Source organism: Salmo salar, chromosome 09 (genome assembly GCF_965601325.2).
Source record: "Salmo salar chromosome 09, fSalSal1, whole genome shotgun sequence".
NCBI classification, from domain to species: Eukaryota; Metazoa; Chordata; class Actinopteri; order Salmoniformes; family Salmonidae; genus Salmo; species Salmo salar.
Genome location: NC_138299.1, coordinates 120389375 through 120411356, shown reverse-complemented (window position 1 = coordinate 120411356; position 21982 = coordinate 120389375). Strand labels below are relative to the sequence as shown.

The following is a 21982-nucleotide window of genomic DNA, read 5'->3' as shown; positions in this document are numbered from 1 at the left end:
TTAAACCAAATTGAACATGTTTCATTATTTATTTGAGACTAAATTGATTTTATTTATGTATTATATTGTTAAAATAAAAGTGTTAATTCAGTATTGTTGTAATTGTCATATATATATATTTTTTTAAATGGGCAGATTAATAAGGCATCGTCTTTTTAGGGTCCTTCAATAAATCGGTATCGGCGGTGAAAAAAAATAATAATCGGTCGACCTCTAACACACACACACACACACACACACACACACACACACACACACGACCCGACTAAGTTTACTTCGCAGAAATAATATTACAGTACACTACCGTAATAAGTAAATTGTAGTGAAAGTGTTGAACAACATTCTCTGGACACTAACACCATTGAATGTCACGATGCCGTCATGATCAAAAACATGAATGTCACTGGCAACATCATCCTTAAAATAGCCTCCATGACTTATAAAACTGGACGGCACATTTAAGTTTGAGTCGGAGTGTGTGTGTCAGTGTGTGAGTTAGAGCAGAACTGTGTTTCACAGTGAGAATATTCCCATTTATTGCTAGTGTATCTCATGTAAAACATTTGGGTGTATCGCCATCTGAGCGCGTTTGTGTGTGTGTGTGCATATTTTTGTGCATGCCTTTATTTATTCATATGTGTGTGTGAACACACGGACTCCATAGTGAGAGTGTAATCAGAGGATGTGGCTAAGGGCTGTGCGTTGTGTTGCTGCAGTGGGTTCCTCCTCCCTCCTGCTGCACACAGAGAAAAAAAAAAAGAGCTGAGCTTGTTCTAATTTCCTGCTCTGTGATATCGATCTGACGAAGGGAGCTATAGGGCAGAAAATGACCACTACCCCTGAACACAGACAGAGACATTGGCATCACGCAGGAGAGCGAGCGAGAGGGGAGAGAGAGCGAGCGTGCAAGGAAGAGAGACAGGGGTGTAGAAAAAAACTAAGCAGATGAGGACAGTGGGGTAGAGAGAAGTGAGTAAAAGAAAGACTAGATGGAGAGAGGGTCAAACGAGGACACAAGGGAATCTGCAGGGGAAGAGAGGAGAGGAAATGGTGGATTAGGTGAAAAAGTGATGGAGGCAGGCAGGAGGTGAACTAAGGAGCAGGTGTGTGTGTGTGTGTGTGGTGTGTGTGTGTGTGTGTGTGTGTGTGTGTGTGTGTGTGTGTGTGATGTGTGTGTGTGTGTGTGCCACTCCACTCTGCCCCCTGTGGTAGCTATATGCACTCAGGTAGGCAAGGGTGGCAGCGAGCGCCTCGCTGGTGCCCTGACTCAAGTGCGTATCTCTGGCCCCTTTACCCGCACATGACAGCGCAGAGGCGTCTGACTTTAATCCCTGTGTGGGAAAGGTTTAAAAATCAGACAAGAGATAACCCAGGAATGCACTGCCAAGAATGTCAATAAGGCATGTCATGGCTTTTGCATCCTCACACAAACACAGCAACACGCAGAATACTGTGATCTCGATTTAGCATTCTACAGTCAACGCTCACATTCGCATCATGGAATCAGTTTCCTGCTAGAGTGTCAAAGAGGTTCCATATAATAACTCCCCTGTGTATTCAGACCTGTCACTTCAACCACCTTCCTGAGACACACACACACACACACACACGCGCTAGTCTCCTAGGAGGCTTGAGTAACAGCTGATGTTAGGCTGAGCGACGTGCCCCTTGTGGGCCCAGGGCAGTGAGGTATTATGAAGGGGCATTAGAGCAGAGTGTGGCAGCAGGGTTAACTGAGCACAGGCCCATCTGTGCACCCAGTTCCACACACAGACAGAGACAGACCGACAAACAGAAAGATACACACACACACAACAGTCAAGGAACCTGTGCCAGGTTAATCTGCTCCACACACACACACACACACACACACACACACACACACACACACACACACACGAGCACACACAGTGTCAAACTCTCACACATCAATGTGCACGTGCACACACACACAAACATACACTAACCCAGAAGCACTGCATAAAACTATCCCTTGTACAGAACTAATGCAGACCACACAGCACAACGAACACAGCTCCCAGGAAGTTTCCAATACAACAGAGGCCGCTTCCCAAATAGCACCCTATTCCCTCCATAGTGCACTACTTTTGCCCAGGGCCACTGCTGACTGTCACTATGGCCTCCTACAGCGCCACGGGCAAACACGAACAGCAGAACAATTCCAACAGAGAGAGCGAAGCAGAGGGGAAGAGAGAGAGACATCCTGCTCTCTTATCACAGGAACAGCTCTGACTTAGAGAAAACTACAGAAGCCTCCTCCGGGGAGAACCACAGTCCCACCAGAAACTACTGATAAATCACTGACTTGGGATTGATAAGAGAGGGAGAGGAATAGAACGAGATAAAGAAGGAATGGAAAGGTAGAGGTATGTGGGCTGAAAGTGAAAACTGTGAAAAGGGGAGAGAGAGAGAGAGAGAAAGAAAGATTAAGAGAGAGAAAATGCAAAAACCTAAGAAAGAAATTGAGAAACCTGTCCAACCAAAAACATAGAGACCCAGAAAACCTGAGTCTACGCCTTCACTATGGTGAATCAGTAAAACAATATAGAAATACACTACGGAAAAAGAAGGAACAGCACGTCAGAAATCAGCTCAATGTAATTGAAGAATACACAGACTAACCACTTCTGGGAAAATGTGAAAACACTAAACAAACAACACAAATAGCTATCTATCCAAAATTGAGATGTATGGGTAAACCACTTCTCCAATCTTTTTCAAATCAAATGTATTTATAAAGCCCTTCTTACATCAGCTGATATCACAAAGTGCTGTACAGAAACCCAGCCTAAAACCCCAAACAGCAAGCATTGCAGGTGTAGAAGCACAATGGCTAGGAAAAACTCCCTAGAAAGGCCAAAACCTAGGAAGAAACCTAGAGAGGAACCAGGCTATGAGGGGTGGCCAGTCCTCTTCTGGCTGTGCCGGGTGGAGATTTTATAACAGCACATGGCCAAGATGTTCAAATGTTCATAAATGACCAGCATGGTCAAATAATAATAATCATAGTAGTTGTCGAGGGTGCAACAAGTCAGCAACTCAAGAGTAAGTGTCAGTTGGCTTTTTCATAGCCGATCTTTGAGAGCCAATCTTTTTGGCTCTATAACAACGAACAAACAGCAAAAACATATACATGATCAAATACAAATCTTAGAATCGACTAATAAAAACTACCAGATCCCACTGGATTCTCCAATTACCTTGGAAAAAACATACGATATTATAAAATCCATGTCCGCTGCGGTTAAAATAGGCAAAAAAAACATTTCTTTCCACAAGGCCGTGGGGTGAGACAGGGATGCAGCTTAAGCCCCAACCTCTTCAACATATATATCAACGAACTGGCGAGAGCACTAGAACAGTCTGCAGCAGCCAGCCTCACCCTACTAGAATCTGAAGTCAAATGTCTAAATGTTTGTTGATGATCTGGTGCTTCTGTCCCCAACCTAGGAGGGCCTACAGCAGCACCTAGATCTTCTGCACAGATTCTGCCAGACCTGGGCCCCCTGACAGTAAATCCCAGTAAGTCGCCAGGACCACAAATACAAATTCCATCTAGACACCGTTGCCCTAGAGCACACAACAACAAAAATATTCATAGCTTGGCCTAAACATCAGTGCCACAGGTAACTTCCACAAAGCTGTGAACGATCTGAGAGACAAGGCAAGAAGGGCCTTCTAAGCCATCAAAAGGAACATAAAATTTGACATACCAATTAGGATCTGGCCAAAAATTCATGAATCAGTTATAGAACCCATTGCCCTTTATGGTTGTGAGGTCTGGGGTCCGCTCACCAACCAATAATTCACAAAATGGGACAAACACCAAATTGAGACTTTGCATGCAGAATTCTGCTAAAAAATATTCCCGGTGTACAACGTAAAACACCAAATAATGCATGCAGAGCAGTATAAGTCCGATACCCGCTAATTATCAAAATCCAGAAGAGAGCCAATACATTCTACAACCACATAAAAGGAAGCGTTTCCCAAACCTTCCATAACAAAGCCATCACCTACAGGGAGATGAACCTGTAGAAGAATCCCCTAAGCAAGTTGGTCCTGGGACTCTGTTCACAAACACAAACAGACCCAACAGAGCCCCAGGACAGCAACACAATTAGACCCAACCAAATCATGAGAAAATAAAAATGTGATTACTTGACACATTGGAAAGAATTCACAACAGAGCAAACTAGAATGCTATTTGGCCTTAAACAGAGAGTGCACAGTGAGAGAGAGAGAGTATCTGACCACTGTGACTGACCCAAACTTGAGGAAAGCTTTGACTATGTACAGACTCAGTGAGCATAGCCTTGCTATTGAGAAAGGCCGCCAAAGGCAGAAATGGCTCTCAAGAGAAGACAGGCTATGTGCACACTGCCCACAAAATGAGGTAAAAACTGAGCTGCACTTCCTAACCTCCTGCCAAATGTATGACCATATTAGAGACGCATATGTCCCTCAGATTACACAGATCCACAAAGAATTTGAAAACAAACCCAATTTTGATAAACTCCCATATATACTGGGTGAAATACCACAGTGTGCCATCACAGCAGCAAGTATTGTGACCTGTTGTCACAAGAAAAGGGCAACCAATGAAGAACAAACACCATTGTAAATACAACCCATATTTATTTTCCATTTTGTACTTTCACCATTTGCACATCGTTACAACACTGTATGTATATATATATATATATATATATACACACACACACACACACACACACAGCCACATGACATTTGAAATGTCTTTATTCTTTTGGAACTTGTGTGAGTGTAATGTTTACTGTTCATTTTTATAGTTTATTATCTACTTCACTTGCTTGGCAATGTTAACATGTTTCCCATGCCAATGGGGGACAGAGAGAGAGCGAGCGACAGAGAGAGAGCGAGCGACAGAGAGAGAGCGAGCGACAGAGAGCGAGCGAGCGACAGAGAGCGAGCGACAGAGAGCGAGCGCAGGGCGAGCGACGAGAGAGGCGACAGAGAGAGAGCGACAGACACCTTGCTGATATTGAGGCTTGCAACCTTTGCTCCCTGAATAGTAATATGGAACGAGTACAGGAGTAAATCAATAAAGCCACCTTCTCCATCTATATGCCATTATATTGATCTCCTCAATAGTCTCAGTAATCAACAGCATCCATTCAGAACAACAATCCAGCCTCTGTGTAACACGTGCACGCTTACCTGTTGCCTCAATATATCGGATGCACTTGTCGATGAAGAGCGGGATGGGTCGGTCAGGTGTCACCACGTTGGCCAATGGCACGCCAAAGTAGTTGCTTTCTACTTTGGATATGGAATGCCTGGGCTTGGGCCGCGGTTTCTGAGAGAGGGGGAGAGAGATGAGAACGGTGTTATCCTCTCTGTTCATCATCCATCCAAGACATGGATAGATTTGTGGACCATAGATATGGACGCAATTTTAATACTTTCATTCTTAACATGGGCATCTACTGTATCAAATCAGCACAACAGACATACACGCCCTTGCAGTAGATTCTTCTCAAGCTGATAAGAATCGTACATTCCTATCTCTAGCTGTGGGTGTGATAACACACCTTCATTCCACTTTTCACCTCTCTCTGTTTTCTTTATCCTCTGCACTCTTTCCTCTCCATTGTCATACTCCCTTTCCTCTACACTGCATCCCTCGAACATTGTCCCTACCGAAACGCAATCATCGTTTCTAGTAAGCCGCTAACCTCCTGCTGTTATCAGCATTTCATTTGTTCTTATAAGCTACTACAGCTACTTCTGTGCCGTTCAAGCCGTAACTTCACTTGTACGGTGGGTGCACTTAAATGGTGTTCAGCGGAAATGTGTTGCTGTCCCGAGAAGCCCGCCCCCCCACCCCCACCCCAGACAGCGAGAGCAGAGCAGAGCAGCATGATACTCTCAGACCAGCCCCCTCTGCTCCAGTTACACCCCCCCATTACTTTACCCACCACCACCACCGACCTGCCCACCACCCTACCGACCTGCCCACCACCCTACATTCACCCGGCTATAGTCACAACCCAAAACTCTGCTCTGCTTCTTTTTCTTTTACTGAGACAGGATGTGGCCAACGCTGAGAAGACAACATACCTCTACCACACAAGGAAAATAATACACGTCCTTAATAATAAAAGTAAAAAACACGAGACCAGGATTCCACCAATGTCTCCCTCTCTCTGTGTGCGGCGTATTAGAATGGAACTAGGTGATGCAGGAATTTAAATTATTCCACTTGTCGGCTGAAGAGGTTTTAAAAAGGCTGGGGAGAGAAGAGAATGAACAAGGCAGAGAGAGACCTCTGCCAAGTCAGCCGGCCACAGCCTGGGGTGAATGTATTTGAACAGGGAGAGAGGGTTAGTTAGTTTCTACTGTGTACTCACTGCTGAGGCCTAACGGCGGCCAGGCAGACACAAGACTGGCTGGTTCTACCCTGACCTCAGATCAGACTTACAGGGACACTCTCTGTTTATTATACTGACCAGGCTACAGCTGCTTCTATAGCGACCCTCATCAATAGAGTGACAGCTGACCTGGGAACCTGATGACATTATGGCTCCCATTAAGTAATAAAGGCTTTAATGTAAGTGGAGCGGAGACACAGGCCCCAGATCAGCCCTAAGGCTGTGCTCTGCAGTCTGGGGAGTCGCCATCTTAGTCCCATTAAGCAGTTTTGTTTTGGTGGCTTAAATTAAGTTTCCCCTATACTGGTTCCGCCAACCAAATTCACTCTAGATTTGTGATGTTACGGAGCATCGTTCAGGACATACAGTATACAACTAAACACTTATATGGTTTATGGAGTAGAGGGACATCACTACTGTGTGTGAAAACATAAATCACCCTGTCCTCCCTACTGACACCCATGGTAATTATCACCCACACACACACAGCCAGACACACAGCGACAGGGTGGTTTGTGTCTCTCTCCCAGCCAGTCTAATCATATACACTGCCTTCGCTCCCACTTAGGTGGCACTTACGTGTCAGCCTCTCTGTGTGAATGAGAGCTATGGCAGGCAGATAAGACTGACGGTGTTGGGTCAAATGTTTCACTGCAGAGTGTTGGAGGGAGGGAGGGAGGGAGGGTGACGCCCATGTATGAGTCCTATATTCACTGTATTCTGCTTCATCAGCAGGAAGGTAAAGAGAGGGAGACAGTCAGGGAATGGGGGAGGGAAGGAGAATGTGTGGGAGGAGGAGAAAATAAACCCAGGGCATGTCCCACTAGTCTCTGGGCATGTCCCACTAGTCTCTGGGCATGTCCCACTAGTCTCTGGGCATGTCCCACTAGTTTCTGGGCATGTTTTGGTGGCGCACAGTTGGATCACTCAGCTGCCAATCGCTCTCTATTCACTTAATGAAAAGCCTACCTCTGAACAAAGCATTTCATAAAGCCATTGGGTCTAATCTGCACAGATCTACTTACCAAAGAGTGTGTTTTAAAAACAAGCCAGCCTATGGGACTGCAGCTAGGGCTGTGGCAGTAACAGGTTTGTAATTTGTAATGAGTGGGTTAGAGCTAGGGCTGCTTTAATCCAGGATAAAACAAAACTGCTGTACAGAGAGACCGGTATAATAATTCTCTCTTTTTACTGTAGTTAATGCCCTCATTCGGGGGACCGGTGAAAGAAATGTCAAACTATGCTGGCAAAAAATGTACCTTCAGTTTTAACGGCGTTTGTGTCAAATTATAGTGAGCCATGTCAGCATGGATTCAAGTATGAGAATTTTGTCTGTTTGTGGAATAATGGACAGCTCACACAAACACTTACAAAACACACACACGCACGCATATGAAGGGAAACAGACACACATACACAACTAGCCATAGCCTGAGCGTCCACTGTGTTCCTGATTCAATAAAACAGTTTCTCCTGAGCTGGGTGAGTTCAACAGCTGAAGATTCTCTGCTTCCACCCATGATTGGGCTAGTTTGGAGGACTACTGTGAAGCAGGAGAAAAGTAGGCCCACAGAGTGAGAGAAGGCAAGGCTGATTTAAAGAGCCTGGAAGGAAACCCAGACCTAGACCCTCTATAGCAAGTCAGACTCCAATGAGATGGGCTCCAGTGAGCAGAGACAACACAGAAAACCTGTGCGTAGCTCATGCACTCACACAGGTGAGGAAGTACACACCTATGCTCTTTAAATCAGCCTTGCAGTTTCTATGTCCGGCGCCGACAGAGATGGCCGCCTCATTTCGCGTTCCTAGGAAACTATGCAGTATTTCGTTTTTTTCTGTGTTATTTCATACATTGTTAACCCAGGTAATCTTAGGTTTTATTACATACAGTCAGGAGGAACTATTGGATATAAGAGCAACGTCAACTCACCAACATTACAACCAGGAATACGACTTTCCTGAAGCGGATCCTCTGTTTGGCCTACCACCCAGGAAAATGGATCGGATCCCAGTCGGCGACCCAAAACAACAGCGCCGTAGAAGGGGCAGACGGAGCGGTCTTCTGGTAAAGGCTCCATAGACATGCACATCGCGCACCGCTCCCGAGCATACTACTCGCCAATGTCCAGTCTCTTGACAACAAGGTAGACGAAATCCGAGCAAGGGTAGCATTCCAGAGAGACATCCGAGACTGTAACGTTCTTTGTTTCACGGAAACATGGCTCACTCGAGACACGCTATCTGAGTCGGTACAGCCACCTGGTTTCTTCACGCATCGCGCCGACAGATACAAGCATCTCTCTGGTAAGAAGAAGGGCGGGGGTGTATGCCTTATGATTAACGAGACATGGTGTGATCATAACAACATACAGGAACTCAAGTCATTTTGTTCACCTGACTTAGAATTCCTCACAATCAAATGCCGACCGCATTATCTACCAAGAGAATTCTCTTCGATCACAGTCGTGTATATTCCCCCCCAAGCAGACACCTCGATGGCCCTGAAAGAACTTCATTGGACTCCATGTAAACTGGAAACCACATATCCTGAGGCTACATTTATTGTAGCCGGGGATTTTAACAAGGCTAATCTGAAAACAAGGCTCCCCAAATTCTATCAGCATATCGATTGTGCTACCAGGGCTGGCTTTACCCTAGACCACTGTTATTCTAACTTCCGCGACGCTTATAAGGCCCTCCACCGCCCTCCCTTCGGAAAAGCTGACCACGACTCCATTTTGTTGCTCCCAGCCTATAGACAGAAACTAAAACAGGAAGCACCCGTGCTCAGGTCTGTTCAACGCTGGTCCGACCAATCGGATTCCACGCTTCAAGATTGCTTCGATCACGTGGACTGGGATATGTTCCGCATTGTGGCGAACAACAGCATTGACGAATACGCTGAGTCGGTGTGCGAGTTCATTAACCTCTCTGGGCTAGGCGGGACGAATTCGTCCCACCTACGTAACAGCCACTTGCAGCCTGTGACGCGATTTTCAAAACCTTAAAAATCCTATTACTTCAATTTCTCAAACATATGACTATTTTACAGCTATTTAAAGACAAGACTCTCGTTAATCTAACCACACTGTCCGATTTCAAAAAGGCTTTACAACGAAAGCAAAACATTAGATTATGTCAGCAGAGTACCAAGCCAGAAATAATCAGACACCCATTTTTCAAGCCAGTATATAATGTCACCAAAACCCAGAAGACAGCTAAATGCAGCACTCACCTTTGATGATCTTCATCAGATGACAACCCTAGGACATTATGTTATACAATACATGCATGTTTTGTTCAATCAAGTTCATATTTATATCAAAAACCAGCTTTTTACATTAGCATGTGACGTTCAGAACTAGCATACCCCCCGCAAACTTCCGGGGAATTCGCTAACATTTTACTAAATTACTCACGATAAACGTTCACAAAAAGCATAACAATTATTTTAAGAATTATAGATACAGACCTCCTCTATGCACTCGATATGTCCGATTTTAAAATAGCTTTTTGGTGAAAGCACATTTTGCAATATTCTAAGTACATAGCCCAGGCATCACGGGCTCGCTATTTAGACACCCGGCAAGTTTAGCACTCACCATAATCATATTTACTATTATAAAAGTTTGATTACCTTTTGTTGTCTTCGTCAGAATGCACACCCAGGACTGCTACTTCAATAACAAATGTTGGTTTGGTCCAAAATAATCCATCGTTATATCCGAATAGCGGCGTTTTGTTCGTGCGTTCCAGACACTATCCGAAATGGTAAAGAAGTGTCGCGCGCATGGCGCAATTCGTGACAATAAAATTCTAAATATTCCATTACCGTACTTTGAAGCATGTCAACCGCTGTTTAAAATCAATTTTTACGCCATTTTTCTCGTAGAAAAGCGATAATATTCCGACAGGGAATCTCCTTTTCGGCAAACAGAGGAAAAAAATCACAAAGGCGGGGGCGGTCGGGTCACGCGCATAAGCCCAGAGTCCCTTGATCGGCCACTTGAGAAAGGCGATAATGTGTTTCAGCCTGGGGCTGGAAAGACGACATTCTGTTTTTTCCCGGGCTCTGAGAGCCTATGCAAGACGTGGGAAGTGTCACGTTAGAGCAGAGATCCTTAGTAAAAGATAGAGATGGAAAAGAAGTTCAAGTAATGGTCAGACAGGCCACTTCCTGTAAAGGAATCTCTCAGGTTTTGACCTGCCATTTGAGTTCTGTTATACTCACAGACACCATTCAAACAGTTTTAAAAATTTAGGGTGTTTTCTATCCATATGTAATAAGTATATGCATATTCTAGTTACTGGGTAGGAGTGGTAACCAGATTAAATCGGGTATGTTTTTTATCCAGCCGTGTCAATACTGCCCCCTAGCCCTAACAGGTTAACAAGTGCATCGGTGATGTTGAACCCACAGCGTCAATTAAAATATTCCCCAACCAGAAACCGTGGATTGATGGCAGCATTCGCGCAAAACTGAACGCGCGAACCACTGCTTTTAAATCAGGGCAAGGTGACCGGAAACATGACCGAATACAAACAGTGTATTTTTTGACTGGATATCATAAGGTGAATGCACCAATTTGTAAGTATCTCTGGATAAGAGCGTCTGCTAAATGACTTAAATGTAAATGTAGTGTAGCTATTCCCTCCGCAAGGCAATCAAACAAGCTAAGCGTCAGTACATTGAAAGTGGAGTCGCAATTCAACGGCTCAGACACGAGAGGTATGTGGCAGGGTCTACAGTCAATCACGGACTACAAAAGAAAAACCAGCCCCGTTGCGGACCATGATGTCTTGCTCCCAGACAGACTAAACTTTTTTGCTCGCTTTGAGGACAATACAGTGCCACTGACCCGGCCCGCTACCAAAACCTGCGGGCTCTCCTTCACTGCAGCAAACCTGAGTAAAACATTTAAACATGTTTACCCTCGCAAGGCTGCAGGCCCAGACGGCATCCCCGGCCACATCCTCAGAGCATGTGCAGACCAGCTGGCTGGTGTGTTTACAGACATATTCAATCAATCCTTATCCCAGTCCGCTGTCCCCACATGCTTCAAGAGGGCCACCATTGTTCCTGTTCCCAAGAAAACTAAGGTAACTGAGCTAAATGACTACCGCCCTGTAGCACTCACTTCCATCATCATGAAGTGCTTTCAGAGACTAGTCAAGGACCATATCACCTCCACCCTACCCGAGACCCTAGACCCACTCCAATTTGCTTACCGCCCCAATAGGTCCACAGACAACGCAATCGCAACCACACTGCCCTAACCCATCTGGACAAGAGGAATACCTATGTAAGAATGCTGTTCATCGACTACAGCTCAGCATTTAACATCATAGTACCCTCCAAACTCGTCATTAAGCTCGAGTCCCTGGGTCTCGACCCCGCCCTGTGTAACTGGGTCCTGGACTTCCTGACGGGCCACCCCCAGGTGGTGAGGGTAGGTAAAAACAAGGGTGCGTTCTCAGCCCTCTCCTTTACTCCCCTGTTCACCCTGGCCACGCACGCCTCCAACTCAATCATCAAGTTTGCAGACGACACTACAGTGGTAGGCTTGATTACCAACAACGACGAGACGGCCTACAAAGAGGAGGTGAAGGCCCTCGGAGTGTGGTGTCAGGAAAATAACCTCACACTCAATGTCAACAAAACAAAGGAGATGATCGTGGACTTCAGGAAACAGCAAAGGGAGCAGCCCCCTATCTACATTGACGGGACAGTAGTGGAGAGGGTGGAGAGTTTTAAAGTTCCTCGGCGTACACATCACGGACAAACTGAAATGGCCCACCCACACAGACAGCGTGGTGAAGAAGGCGCAGCAGCACCTCTTCAACCTCAGGAGGCAGAAGAAATGTGGCTTGTCACCAAAAGCACTCAAACTTTTACAGATGCACAATCGAGAGCATCCTGTCGGGCTGTATCACCGCCTGGTACGGCAGCTGCTCCGCCCATATCCGGAAGGCTCTCCAGAGGGTAGTGAGGTCGGCACAACGCATCACCAGGTGCAAACTACCTGCCCTCCAGGAGACCTACACCACCCGATGTCACAGGAAGGCCAAAAAGATTATCAAGGACAACAACCACCCGAGCCACTGCCTGTTCACCCCGCTATCATCCAGAAGGCGAGGTCAGTACAGATGCATCAAAGCGAGGACCGATAGACTGAAAAACAGCTTCTATCTCAAAACCAGACTGTTAAACAGCCATCACTAACATTGAGTGGCTGCTGCCAACATACTGACTCAACTCCAGCCACTTTAATAATGGAAAAATTGATGTAATCAATTTATCACTCGCCACTTTATATAATGTTCTCATACCCTACATTACTCTTCTCATATGTATATAGTGTACTCTATAACATCTACTGCATCTTGCCTATGCCGTTCAGCCATCACTCATTTATATATTTTTATGTACATATTCGTATTCATTCCTTTACACTTGTGTGTATAAGGTAGTTGTGAAATTGTTAGGTTAGTTTACTTGTTAGATATTACTGAATGGTCGGAACTAGAAGTACAAGCATTTCGCTACACTTGCATTAACATCTGCTAACCATGTGTATGTGACAAATAAATTGGATTTGATTTGATCAGTGCATTAGGAACACTGTTGCTAGGTAACTTTGATAAAGGGTGGTAGGTGAAGACAAAACCCTATTAAACAGATGAAAATCATTAAGTAGTCTATAATAGATTGATAGAGATTGTATATGAAGTCAGTCATAGGATGAAATCTAAATGAGTCACAGCTGTTTTTCTCTTTCTCGAGATGCTCTATATACAGTATGTCACCGGTATAAATAATACAAAAACTGAAAGTATGCAACCTGACGTGATGTTGATGAACAATACACAGACATAAACACACTGGTGCACATACCTTGGTGTTTCTGCGCAGGCTTCTGAGGATGTTCCTTCTCTTGGGGTCCTCACCCTCCTCGTTAATGGAGTTGTCCCCTTTGTGCGCCCCGCCCAGCTCCTCTGGTGCTTTGGGCGGCCCCAGCTCATCATCACTGCCGATGGAGAAGCTAGTGCGGAAGCTGCTGAACTTGCCCAGGCGTTTCGAGCGGTCGCGGTACAGCCGCGGCTTCACCCCCAGAGCAGACATCTTCCGCCTCCGCTCCAGGGAGCTGCTGTCAGCCTCGCTATCCGAGCCATTGCCCCCGCCGTTAGAATGCTTGTTGGCGTTGCGGATGGTGATGATCTTGCCCTGAGTGCTGTCATGGGGCACTGAGTAGATGCTCTCCTCCTCTGTGGGCCTCTGTTTGGTCACGGCATCCACGGGCTCGGCATAGTCCGATGGGTCATAGCCACCGTCGCTGCCCGGTGCCCAGGTGACAGCAGGGGGTAAGGAGCGGCGGTTGGTCCCTTGCTGGTCCATGTAGGGCCCCAGGTTGACTTTCCGTATGGTGGGCTTGGGCCGCACCTGGGGGGGGACCTTGTTGTTGAGCTTGCTCTCAAAGGTGCTGATCTCGGAGATGACTGAGAAGGCGTCGCTGGACTCCAGGTCGGGGAGCTTGAAGCCCCCCAGGTGGGAGGTGAGGGTAACGTCAGGGTAGGGAGGCGAGGGCTCCACGTCCTCCTCAGAGTCTAGCAGGGTGTTGATGGGGCTGGGGGAATTGCAGCGGGCCGGGCTCATGCTCTCAGTGGTGCAGGCCTCTGCTACATTATCGTACATGTGTGTGGCCTCCACTATGGTGCGTTTCTCCACAACCTCCTTCAGGAAGGGCTGGAAGAGGTCTATCCTGTGCAGGCCTCCCACCACCCCTCCAGGCCCGCACACTACTGTGTTAAACCTGGCCTCGATCTCCCGGGCCAGCTCCTCCCCCTGCCTCACCTGGTCCCTGGCCACCTCAGAGTCCGACAGCTCAGCCTGGCTCTCCCCCACCGCAAGCAACTGCACGGGGATGATGTCCTGCACCTCGCATAGGAACGCACACAGGGTCTCCATGGACGCCTTGCGCCTGGCAGAATACACGGCAATGTAGCCGTGCACCAGCCGGCTTTTCCGTAGGGCAAATGAGGAGTGGAAGGAGAGCAGGGAGAGGTCGATGGTGTGCCTCTGGGCCCCCACCGTGAGCTCTAGGAGCACGGACGTGCCACTGCTCAGGCTGGAGGCCGGCCGACAGTGCTGGGGCAGCAGGAGAGGCGAGAGGAGCTGCTCCACATCATAATCGTCCCCACACATCAGGCACATGACTATCCGCAGGTCTGTCTCGGGGATGGGCTGGGAGTGAGAGTCTCTGAAGGAAGGAGGTAAAGGAGGGGAGCTGCTGCCTATGCTCCCAGGGGGCCTACGGCATTCTAACAGACCTTTTAACATTTGGTTGATCTGCTTTTCGTTCACATTGCGTCCATAGCCCACCCCAGGGGAGGCAGGGTCTAGGTAACCACACTGTAGCTTCCCAGCCACCTGCTGCCCCTGGAGAATAAGTGTGTGGGCCGTCTCCCCCCCAATGTCCCTGATGGACCCTACTCCCCGTTTGGTGACTAGGAGCAGGTTCATGGGCAGCTGAAATAGACTGTTTTCCCTTCGGCCTAGCGTGGACTCTCTGAGCTTCTCAATGCTTTCCACAATGTAGGATAGTGACTCCTTAGAGTTGTAGAGACACAGGACGCCATGGGGGGTGAAGGTAGGCGTGTGGAAGGAATTGACCGGCAGACGCACGTTACCCTCTATGGGCCGGAGGGACAACTCATACATTTTCCCATCCAGCACGTACCGGTCATCATTGGTGCACAAAGCCCTGATCTCATTGGCCAGTTCTCTACCAAGGCCATCTTTACCCAGAATGACCAGGTTTATCCGATCTGCGTTCCCGTCGCCCGGTTTATGGCTATCGAAGAAGGAGTATCGAGTGGGGAACTTGGAGGCTAGAACCTGTTCAATCTTACAGTCCACACAGTGGGGGCTATTTGGGCAGGTCTCCTTGGTGGGGTGGTAGACAAAGTGGATATGCTTGAGAACCAAAGCGTCCCTCTCTGCCTGCAACTTCTGCAGGGCCTTGAACCTCTGCTCCTCCCCTAACACCTCCTGGATGGCCCCCATCTTCTCCTTACTGGGCTTGGCGTCTACCTCCAGCTCATAGAAGAGCTCCGAGTACTCCAGCAGCAGTTCTTGGAAGTCCTCCTTGGCTCGGTCAATGATCTCCTTCTGGTGCCTGTTGTAGATGTCTAGGTACTCTGGTTCCTCGAGCCACTGATAGAAGTCTTCATTCATGATGAAGCTGCGTGCCTCCTCCCAGGGTTTGCCTGCTGTGATGAAGGGAGAGGCAATGAGCTTCTCCTTGAACTCCCACCTCATCTCCGCCCGTTTGCGCTCATTTTTCAGGTGCTCCAGGTGGCTCTCGTAAATCGTCTCAGCCACAGGGGTCTCCAGGAGATCCTGGGGAATCCTCTCGTCCTCCATGTTGTCTATGTGTGGCGTGGTCTCCCAGGGGGTGTCATCCAACACAACGAACCAATGGGAGAAGTCTTGCTTAGTCTCCAGAACCTTCTGGACCCCGGACCAGCTCAAGTGGTCGATCTCGTCCAGCTCAGGGACTAGGGAACCCAGTGCTTGAGGCAGGGTGCTGAGATAGACCTTTCGCCTTCGCTCAATGTGTTCCTGTTTGAGCCTGTGGACGTGCTGCTGGAAGAGCTTCTTGGCTTTAGCCGTGCCCTCCAGGAAGACATACTCCTTGTACTCTGAGGAGGTCTGCATGCGCCGGTTGATGTTGGGCCACGTCTCATTGTGGTTCTTCACGATGCGGCTGACCAGCCATTCATAGCGGTCTTTAGCCGAGGCAATCTGCTGGCTCTGCTGCTTCAGGGCCTCAAAGTAGGGGATGATCTTGGGCTTGCCCCGGCCCTTGTCTATCAGCTGCACTAGGGTAAGGAAGGCCAGGTCTACGTTGATGTTAGAGCGTGCTGATGTCTCCACCACCTGGAGGTTCTTCTTGGCCAAGGCGAAGGTGTGAGAGTCCTTGATGTAGCGCTCCACCCCCTCGTCGCACTTGGTGAGCACCAGAACCACTGGCTTCTTGTTCTTGGCTAGCTGGTTGTAGAGATTAGTGATGAACTTCATCTGGTCGTCAAAGTTGCGGTTCATGCCCCTGCTGACGTCCACACAGAGGAGGAAGCCATCCACCATCAGCTTCCCTTCTGGCATCTGCTTCTGCTCAAAGTCCTGCTCCAGCCCTAGCTGGTCCGTGCAGAAGTACATCAACTTCTCTGCAGAGGCCAGCTTGTTGGAGGCAGCCCTCTTGATGTAGGGCTGGAGGGCTGTGGAACGGTGTGGCTGGAACGTCTGGTCATCAATGAACTCTGTCTGCTCCACCACATGCATCCTGCACTCCGGCCCCTCCTCCAGCACCCGCCCCGTTTCCCCCCAGAACAGGAAGTGGTCATTATTCACCACACGTCCCCCGAAGTCACTGGTGCTTAGCACGGAGGTGTGGTCCAGGTAAAAGTCGTCTGCGCTGGGGCGGACGAAGCGGTTGCACAGGCAGGACTTGCCCACACCACATTGCCCCTTCTCTTTCTCTGTGCCGGACAGGCCCACCACGACCAGGTTGTAGGTGGGCGCCTTTGCATCTTGCTTTTTTGCCATCATCATCGAACGCAGGCACTCATCCTGCCATGCCCACAAGCTCTAGGGAGGAGGCTGCCGGACGATCTTTCCATGCAAAGATTCTTACTGGCCTTGGGTCTGACCCTACAAGAGAAGGAGAGAAAGAGAGAACAAAATATATAAATAAGAAAGACTGTGGGAAAGATTCATTGTCATTATTCAATTCATTATTTGGAGGGTGTTCCATGTCTCATTTAAATTCCCACATCGTTGCTGTGTGATGTCAATGTTTAATCTGCTACAGCCTTCCCTGTAGCTCAGTTGGTAGAGCATGGTGTTTGCAACACCAGGGTTGTGGGTTCGATTCCCACGGGGGGCCAGCACAGAAAAAAAAAAAAAAAAAAAAAAAAAAGTATGAAATGTATGCATTCACTACTGTAAGTCGCTCTGGATAAGAGCGTCTGCTAAATGATGTAAATGTAAATTTCAGCGCTGAATGTTTCCTGAAGAGATTGAGGTCAGAAGCAAAGCTGTTGGAACGCTACACCTTACTTAAGACAACTGCAGTACAGTCACTATTAACTGACGCATTCCTTCACATTTAACCTCTTTTTGACATTCTACTACCCACCATCCTTAAAGTAGTTTCCTTATGGCTTGTTTGAAAAACTTACAAAGCAGAACAGGACCTTATGTAACGATACATAATTATCTCACATCTAACAGTGTTGTCTAAGCCAGCAGCAGTTCTAAAAGACGTGATGATATAGTTCTCGCAAACACAAATCCACATACATAGCGGGAGAGAGGAGAGAGATACTAATTGGGCAACTAGGGAAGACCAAACTGCCTTTTAAAAGGCTGCATTGAATGTTCGCTGCTTTCCTCTATATCAAAAAAAATGTTTTCCTCTGGTCCTGAAAAAAAGACTCCGCGGACAGACTGTGATCACTAATTATGATCTCAAATTGCATGTCTCGTCACATTTGCCGAGATGTAATAGAGGTTCAATTTGGTATCATGCCGTCTGGAGATATCACTTGCAGATGTTTCTTTCCATGCCTCGCACAATGTCCTCAGAGCAAAAAAGTTCATCACTACACAACAGATCCTATTGGCAGAACACAGGCCTACAAATCATAAATAGAGCTCCTATGGGTAGAAATGAATGAGAGATAACATTCATGCTGTTTTTGATAGGCAGGCCCTATCTAAGCAGTCAGGCTCGCAGGGAACAAGAAAACCACTAGACAAAGCCCCAAAGCACTAGACAGCTGTGTACAGTAAAAATAACCCACACCCAGTTTACGGTAATTCATCCATGTATTTAGTAAACACATTAAAACCACTGTTAATGATGAATGAATGGGGCTTTTGAGGCAGGGTTTGGAGAATACATAATACCCACTGAATTGAGTTAGTCAGAGAGTCACTATGAAAAGAGAACTATCTGCAGAGAAAGAGAAGAGTTCAAAGTCCATCACAGAGAGAGAGAGACAGAGACGAATCCAGACACTGTAGATAATATACACACACACCACGACCACAGGTAGGACGGTTGTAGGTTTAATAGTAGAACGGGGACAATAATATAAGGGATTCAAAAGTTACTGTGCAAAGCAAGTTCCAGCTACCCAGACTCTGTTTACTGTAACACTACAGCAGCACACGCCTACTACAGTAGGTGCATCACCAAGTGGCAGCACAAAAGAGATCAATATCAAAAGGAATGTCTTGTGTTTTGATATTTGCAGAGTAAAACATGCATCAAAAAAAGGGGTCTGGCTGAGAGATCCAGTACACCCAGTCTGTGTAACGAAGGGAGCCTGTGCCTGGGCTGCAGGTCGATAGCGGGCTGGTTGGTGATAAGACCTGGGCACCCATGGTTAATTCATTGCTCTACATCCTGCTGCAGGGCTCTGGGCTGGCCAGCAGTGATTAGCCAGAGATCAATGAGCCCTTCACAGAGAAAAGAGAGCAGGACAACACATATTTTTGTTTACATTTTAGTCATTTTGAAGACACTCTTATCCAGAGCGACTTACAGTAGTAGCGCATTCATCTTAAAGCTGGAATCCTTAATGATGAAACAGCCACATCCGTTTACATCCTTGCACGTGAGATTGCAGTGCATATTGTGCTCTCTGTTTTTTGGAAAATGCAGCACAACAATCCTCAGCTCGGCAACAAAAACAATAACAACGGTGGTGGTGGTGGGGGGTGGGGGGGGCCTGCGGCGCCGTTTCCCCCTACTGTGGATTACATATTTAAGATAGCTTGGTGAGACAACCACATATCACAGTCGTAGTAAATACATTTCTCCACAATAAAGCAGAAGTTAACAGCAAAGACAGTGCTCATTGGAAAAGACAAGTGAATTTAATTGTTTTTATATATTTTTGGAAGATGGGCAGGGACTCTGCTGTCCTAGCGTCAGGGGAAGCTTGTTCACCCATTGGGGTACCAGGACAAAGAGCTGACTCCCGTAGGGCTTGGACGGCCAAGAGACTAGAGGTGGCAGAACAGAGTGCTCGGTTTGGGGTGTAGGGTTTGCGCATAGCCTGAAGGTAGAAAGGGGCAGTTCCGCTTGCTGCTCAGTAGGTCAAGCAGCCAGTGGATTGTACTTCCTGAAATGCAGGGCTGGGCATTGCCTCAGTCTCCTTGGTCCCCTTAGTCCCCTTAAAGGCGCTGCATGGTCAATCCGATGTCTGCATTGGCTGTGCAGTATTTACGGTGACACGGCCTCTGCAGAAGTCATGGAATTCATACTTCCTGCGCGTCGCGGAGCAGCACAAAGCTGTTGTGAAGACAGTTGTCAAGGAAGTGAGTTTGGGTTTATACAGGACCTCCGCCCTCACCTACCGTCAACCAATCAGGTCAATGTGGCGCAATACGGAGTCCTCCGCATCGTTTCAAAATTTGGGAGGCGCACAGCGATGCGGTACGGAGCTCAATTTGGCTTCTGGCATGCCTCCGGAGGCTGTGCAATTGCATCATACCCTCCATACGGAGCCTCCGACCACCTTTTCGGATCAAGCATCATTTGGCATTTAGCCATGCCCACACCAGGGCCGTGCTCAGTTGATAGAATGTTCGACAAAACTGACAGGGCATAGAAATTGAGAGCATAGACAAACGCATTCCATGTGGAATAAAGTGCCATAACCATTCTAGATTTGATCCGACCTCCAGTAGAATGCTATTATCATCAGCAGGGATAACTGGACCTTTACCGCAACACTGACCAGCTCCAGTCCAGACTACAGAGAGTATCGTCTCAATTAGTTACATATTAAACCTCTTTGACCTGAGCCTAACGATAGGCTAAAGGACAACAATGCTTACCTGCCTTCATCATCCCTGCCTGGTTGAGATCAGAGGCATCAGAACCCATTAGATAGACAGCCATCATTCCATTAGATGTTCAGTATCCATCAGTCCCTCATGTTACGTTACCACTGATAATAGTGTAATCCACACTGATGACAATTCCTGGGCTGACCTGTTCCACTGTGTGTGGTAAACAGGTGGCACGGAACACCATTATGCAAATCTTGGCATGTAGAAAAATCAAGGTAGGCTATGCTAAATATAAACAGGGATGTGAAAATGGTTCGCTACGCAAAGGAGTTGCTATGATATGTTTTGTAGTAGGGCAATTCCACGGGAATGGAATTGTGCTGAAACTCAAGATTTTTCACTTAAAATGTACGCCATACAAAAACCATTGAACAAACCACACAACTGTATGCACAAAGACCACTTAACAATTGACACTTAAGATTTTACAAAAACACATTTACTGAAAGAACTGTGTAGACACAAAGTTTGGTAACAGAATGGCAAAATCTCCCTCAGTTTGTGTGTCCACGTTTTCCAAAAATGAAATATCTGCTTCGAATTAAAGATGTCTGAAGAAAGAATGGGGTGTCATGACACCTTGACTTTGAAAAAATTGATTTTGGTTATTGAACTACAGTAAGTGAAGTGGATTTAAACCCGGTAACGGAATTACGTTAATGGAAATTTATCATGGGTCCCTAATCTGTAAAATCACAGAAATGCATAATTATGGATGTGAATGTCATTCTCTTCAGGTGATGTATCCTACACAAAAGGTATAAATATGCTATATCCTCCTTTTGATATTTGGGTATTATTCTACACACTAGCTATTATTTCACTACACACTGGCTATTACTGCCCCAAAACAAGACCAAATTTGGTTGGTCCGAACCTGACTAAATCTGAACCAATCATAGATTTCTATATTTCACAAGTTTGGACATCAAAGTACAGTGCAGGGCTTTACATGAACCTTTTTAGCCACTTGTCCTTCGGAAAAGTAGGACAGATTTTTTACTTGTCCGAAAGCTCACGTGACTTGTCCCCTCCCCAAAAAAACAGGTCTGTAACACCACAGACCAAAAAGGTGACAGAATTGTGTTGTATGATGCTAGGAACCACTTTTATTATTTTACCTTCATTACTATCACTGGTATTGAAATGGAAGGCTGCTGCTCTATGATCCCATGTTTTATATGTCCTGAGCAAGGCACTTAACCCCCCCTCAAAGTAAAATACTGCACTGATAGGCTACAGTAGAAAACGCATGTGGTTCGTCAACCCTCCATCTAGAAACCTACTGGGTGGGCAGGGCTTTTTATAAAACTCTGCTCAAACACACCAGAGTCAGCTTATCAAGATCCTGTTGAGCGGCTGATTTCTTTTTTTACAACGTCTTGTGTTCGAGCAGGGCTGGAACAAAAGACTGCACACGAACTAGCTCTCCTGGAATCTCTTTGAGGAGGGTTGGCCACCCTGCTACATTACAATTACAACCAAATACTTTTTATGTCTTTATAAAATAATTCCCTCATTCAATGAACCAGGAATCAAATGGCTAAGGTGAGTGAGGTAGCTAACTAAGATGTTTGTCTATTTGTAAGGTTAAAATATTCAGTGTTCAAGGGGATCTTGA

At 46.8% G+C, this 21982-nt stretch overlaps 1 protein-coding gene across 2 annotated transcripts in view; it reads right to left on the bottom strand.

Annotated features, from left to right (window-relative positions):
* The window catches only part of arhgap35a (Rho GTPase activating protein 35a), a 103572-nt gene that overhangs the window by 30314 nt on the left and 51276 nt on the right, over positions 1-21982 (bottom strand). For both annotated transcript variants that reach the window (XM_045724377.2, XM_014213449.3), the window contains exons 2-3: positions 13330-17145; positions 5221-5359 (exon numbers count right to left, since the gene is read on the bottom strand). In XM_045724377.2, the coding sequence (XP_045580333.1) occupies positions 5221-5359; positions 13330-17046 (3856 nt within the window). In that variant the 5' untranslated portion in view covers positions 17047-17145. The remainder of the gene's footprint in view (positions 1-5220; positions 5360-13329; positions 17146-21982) is intronic.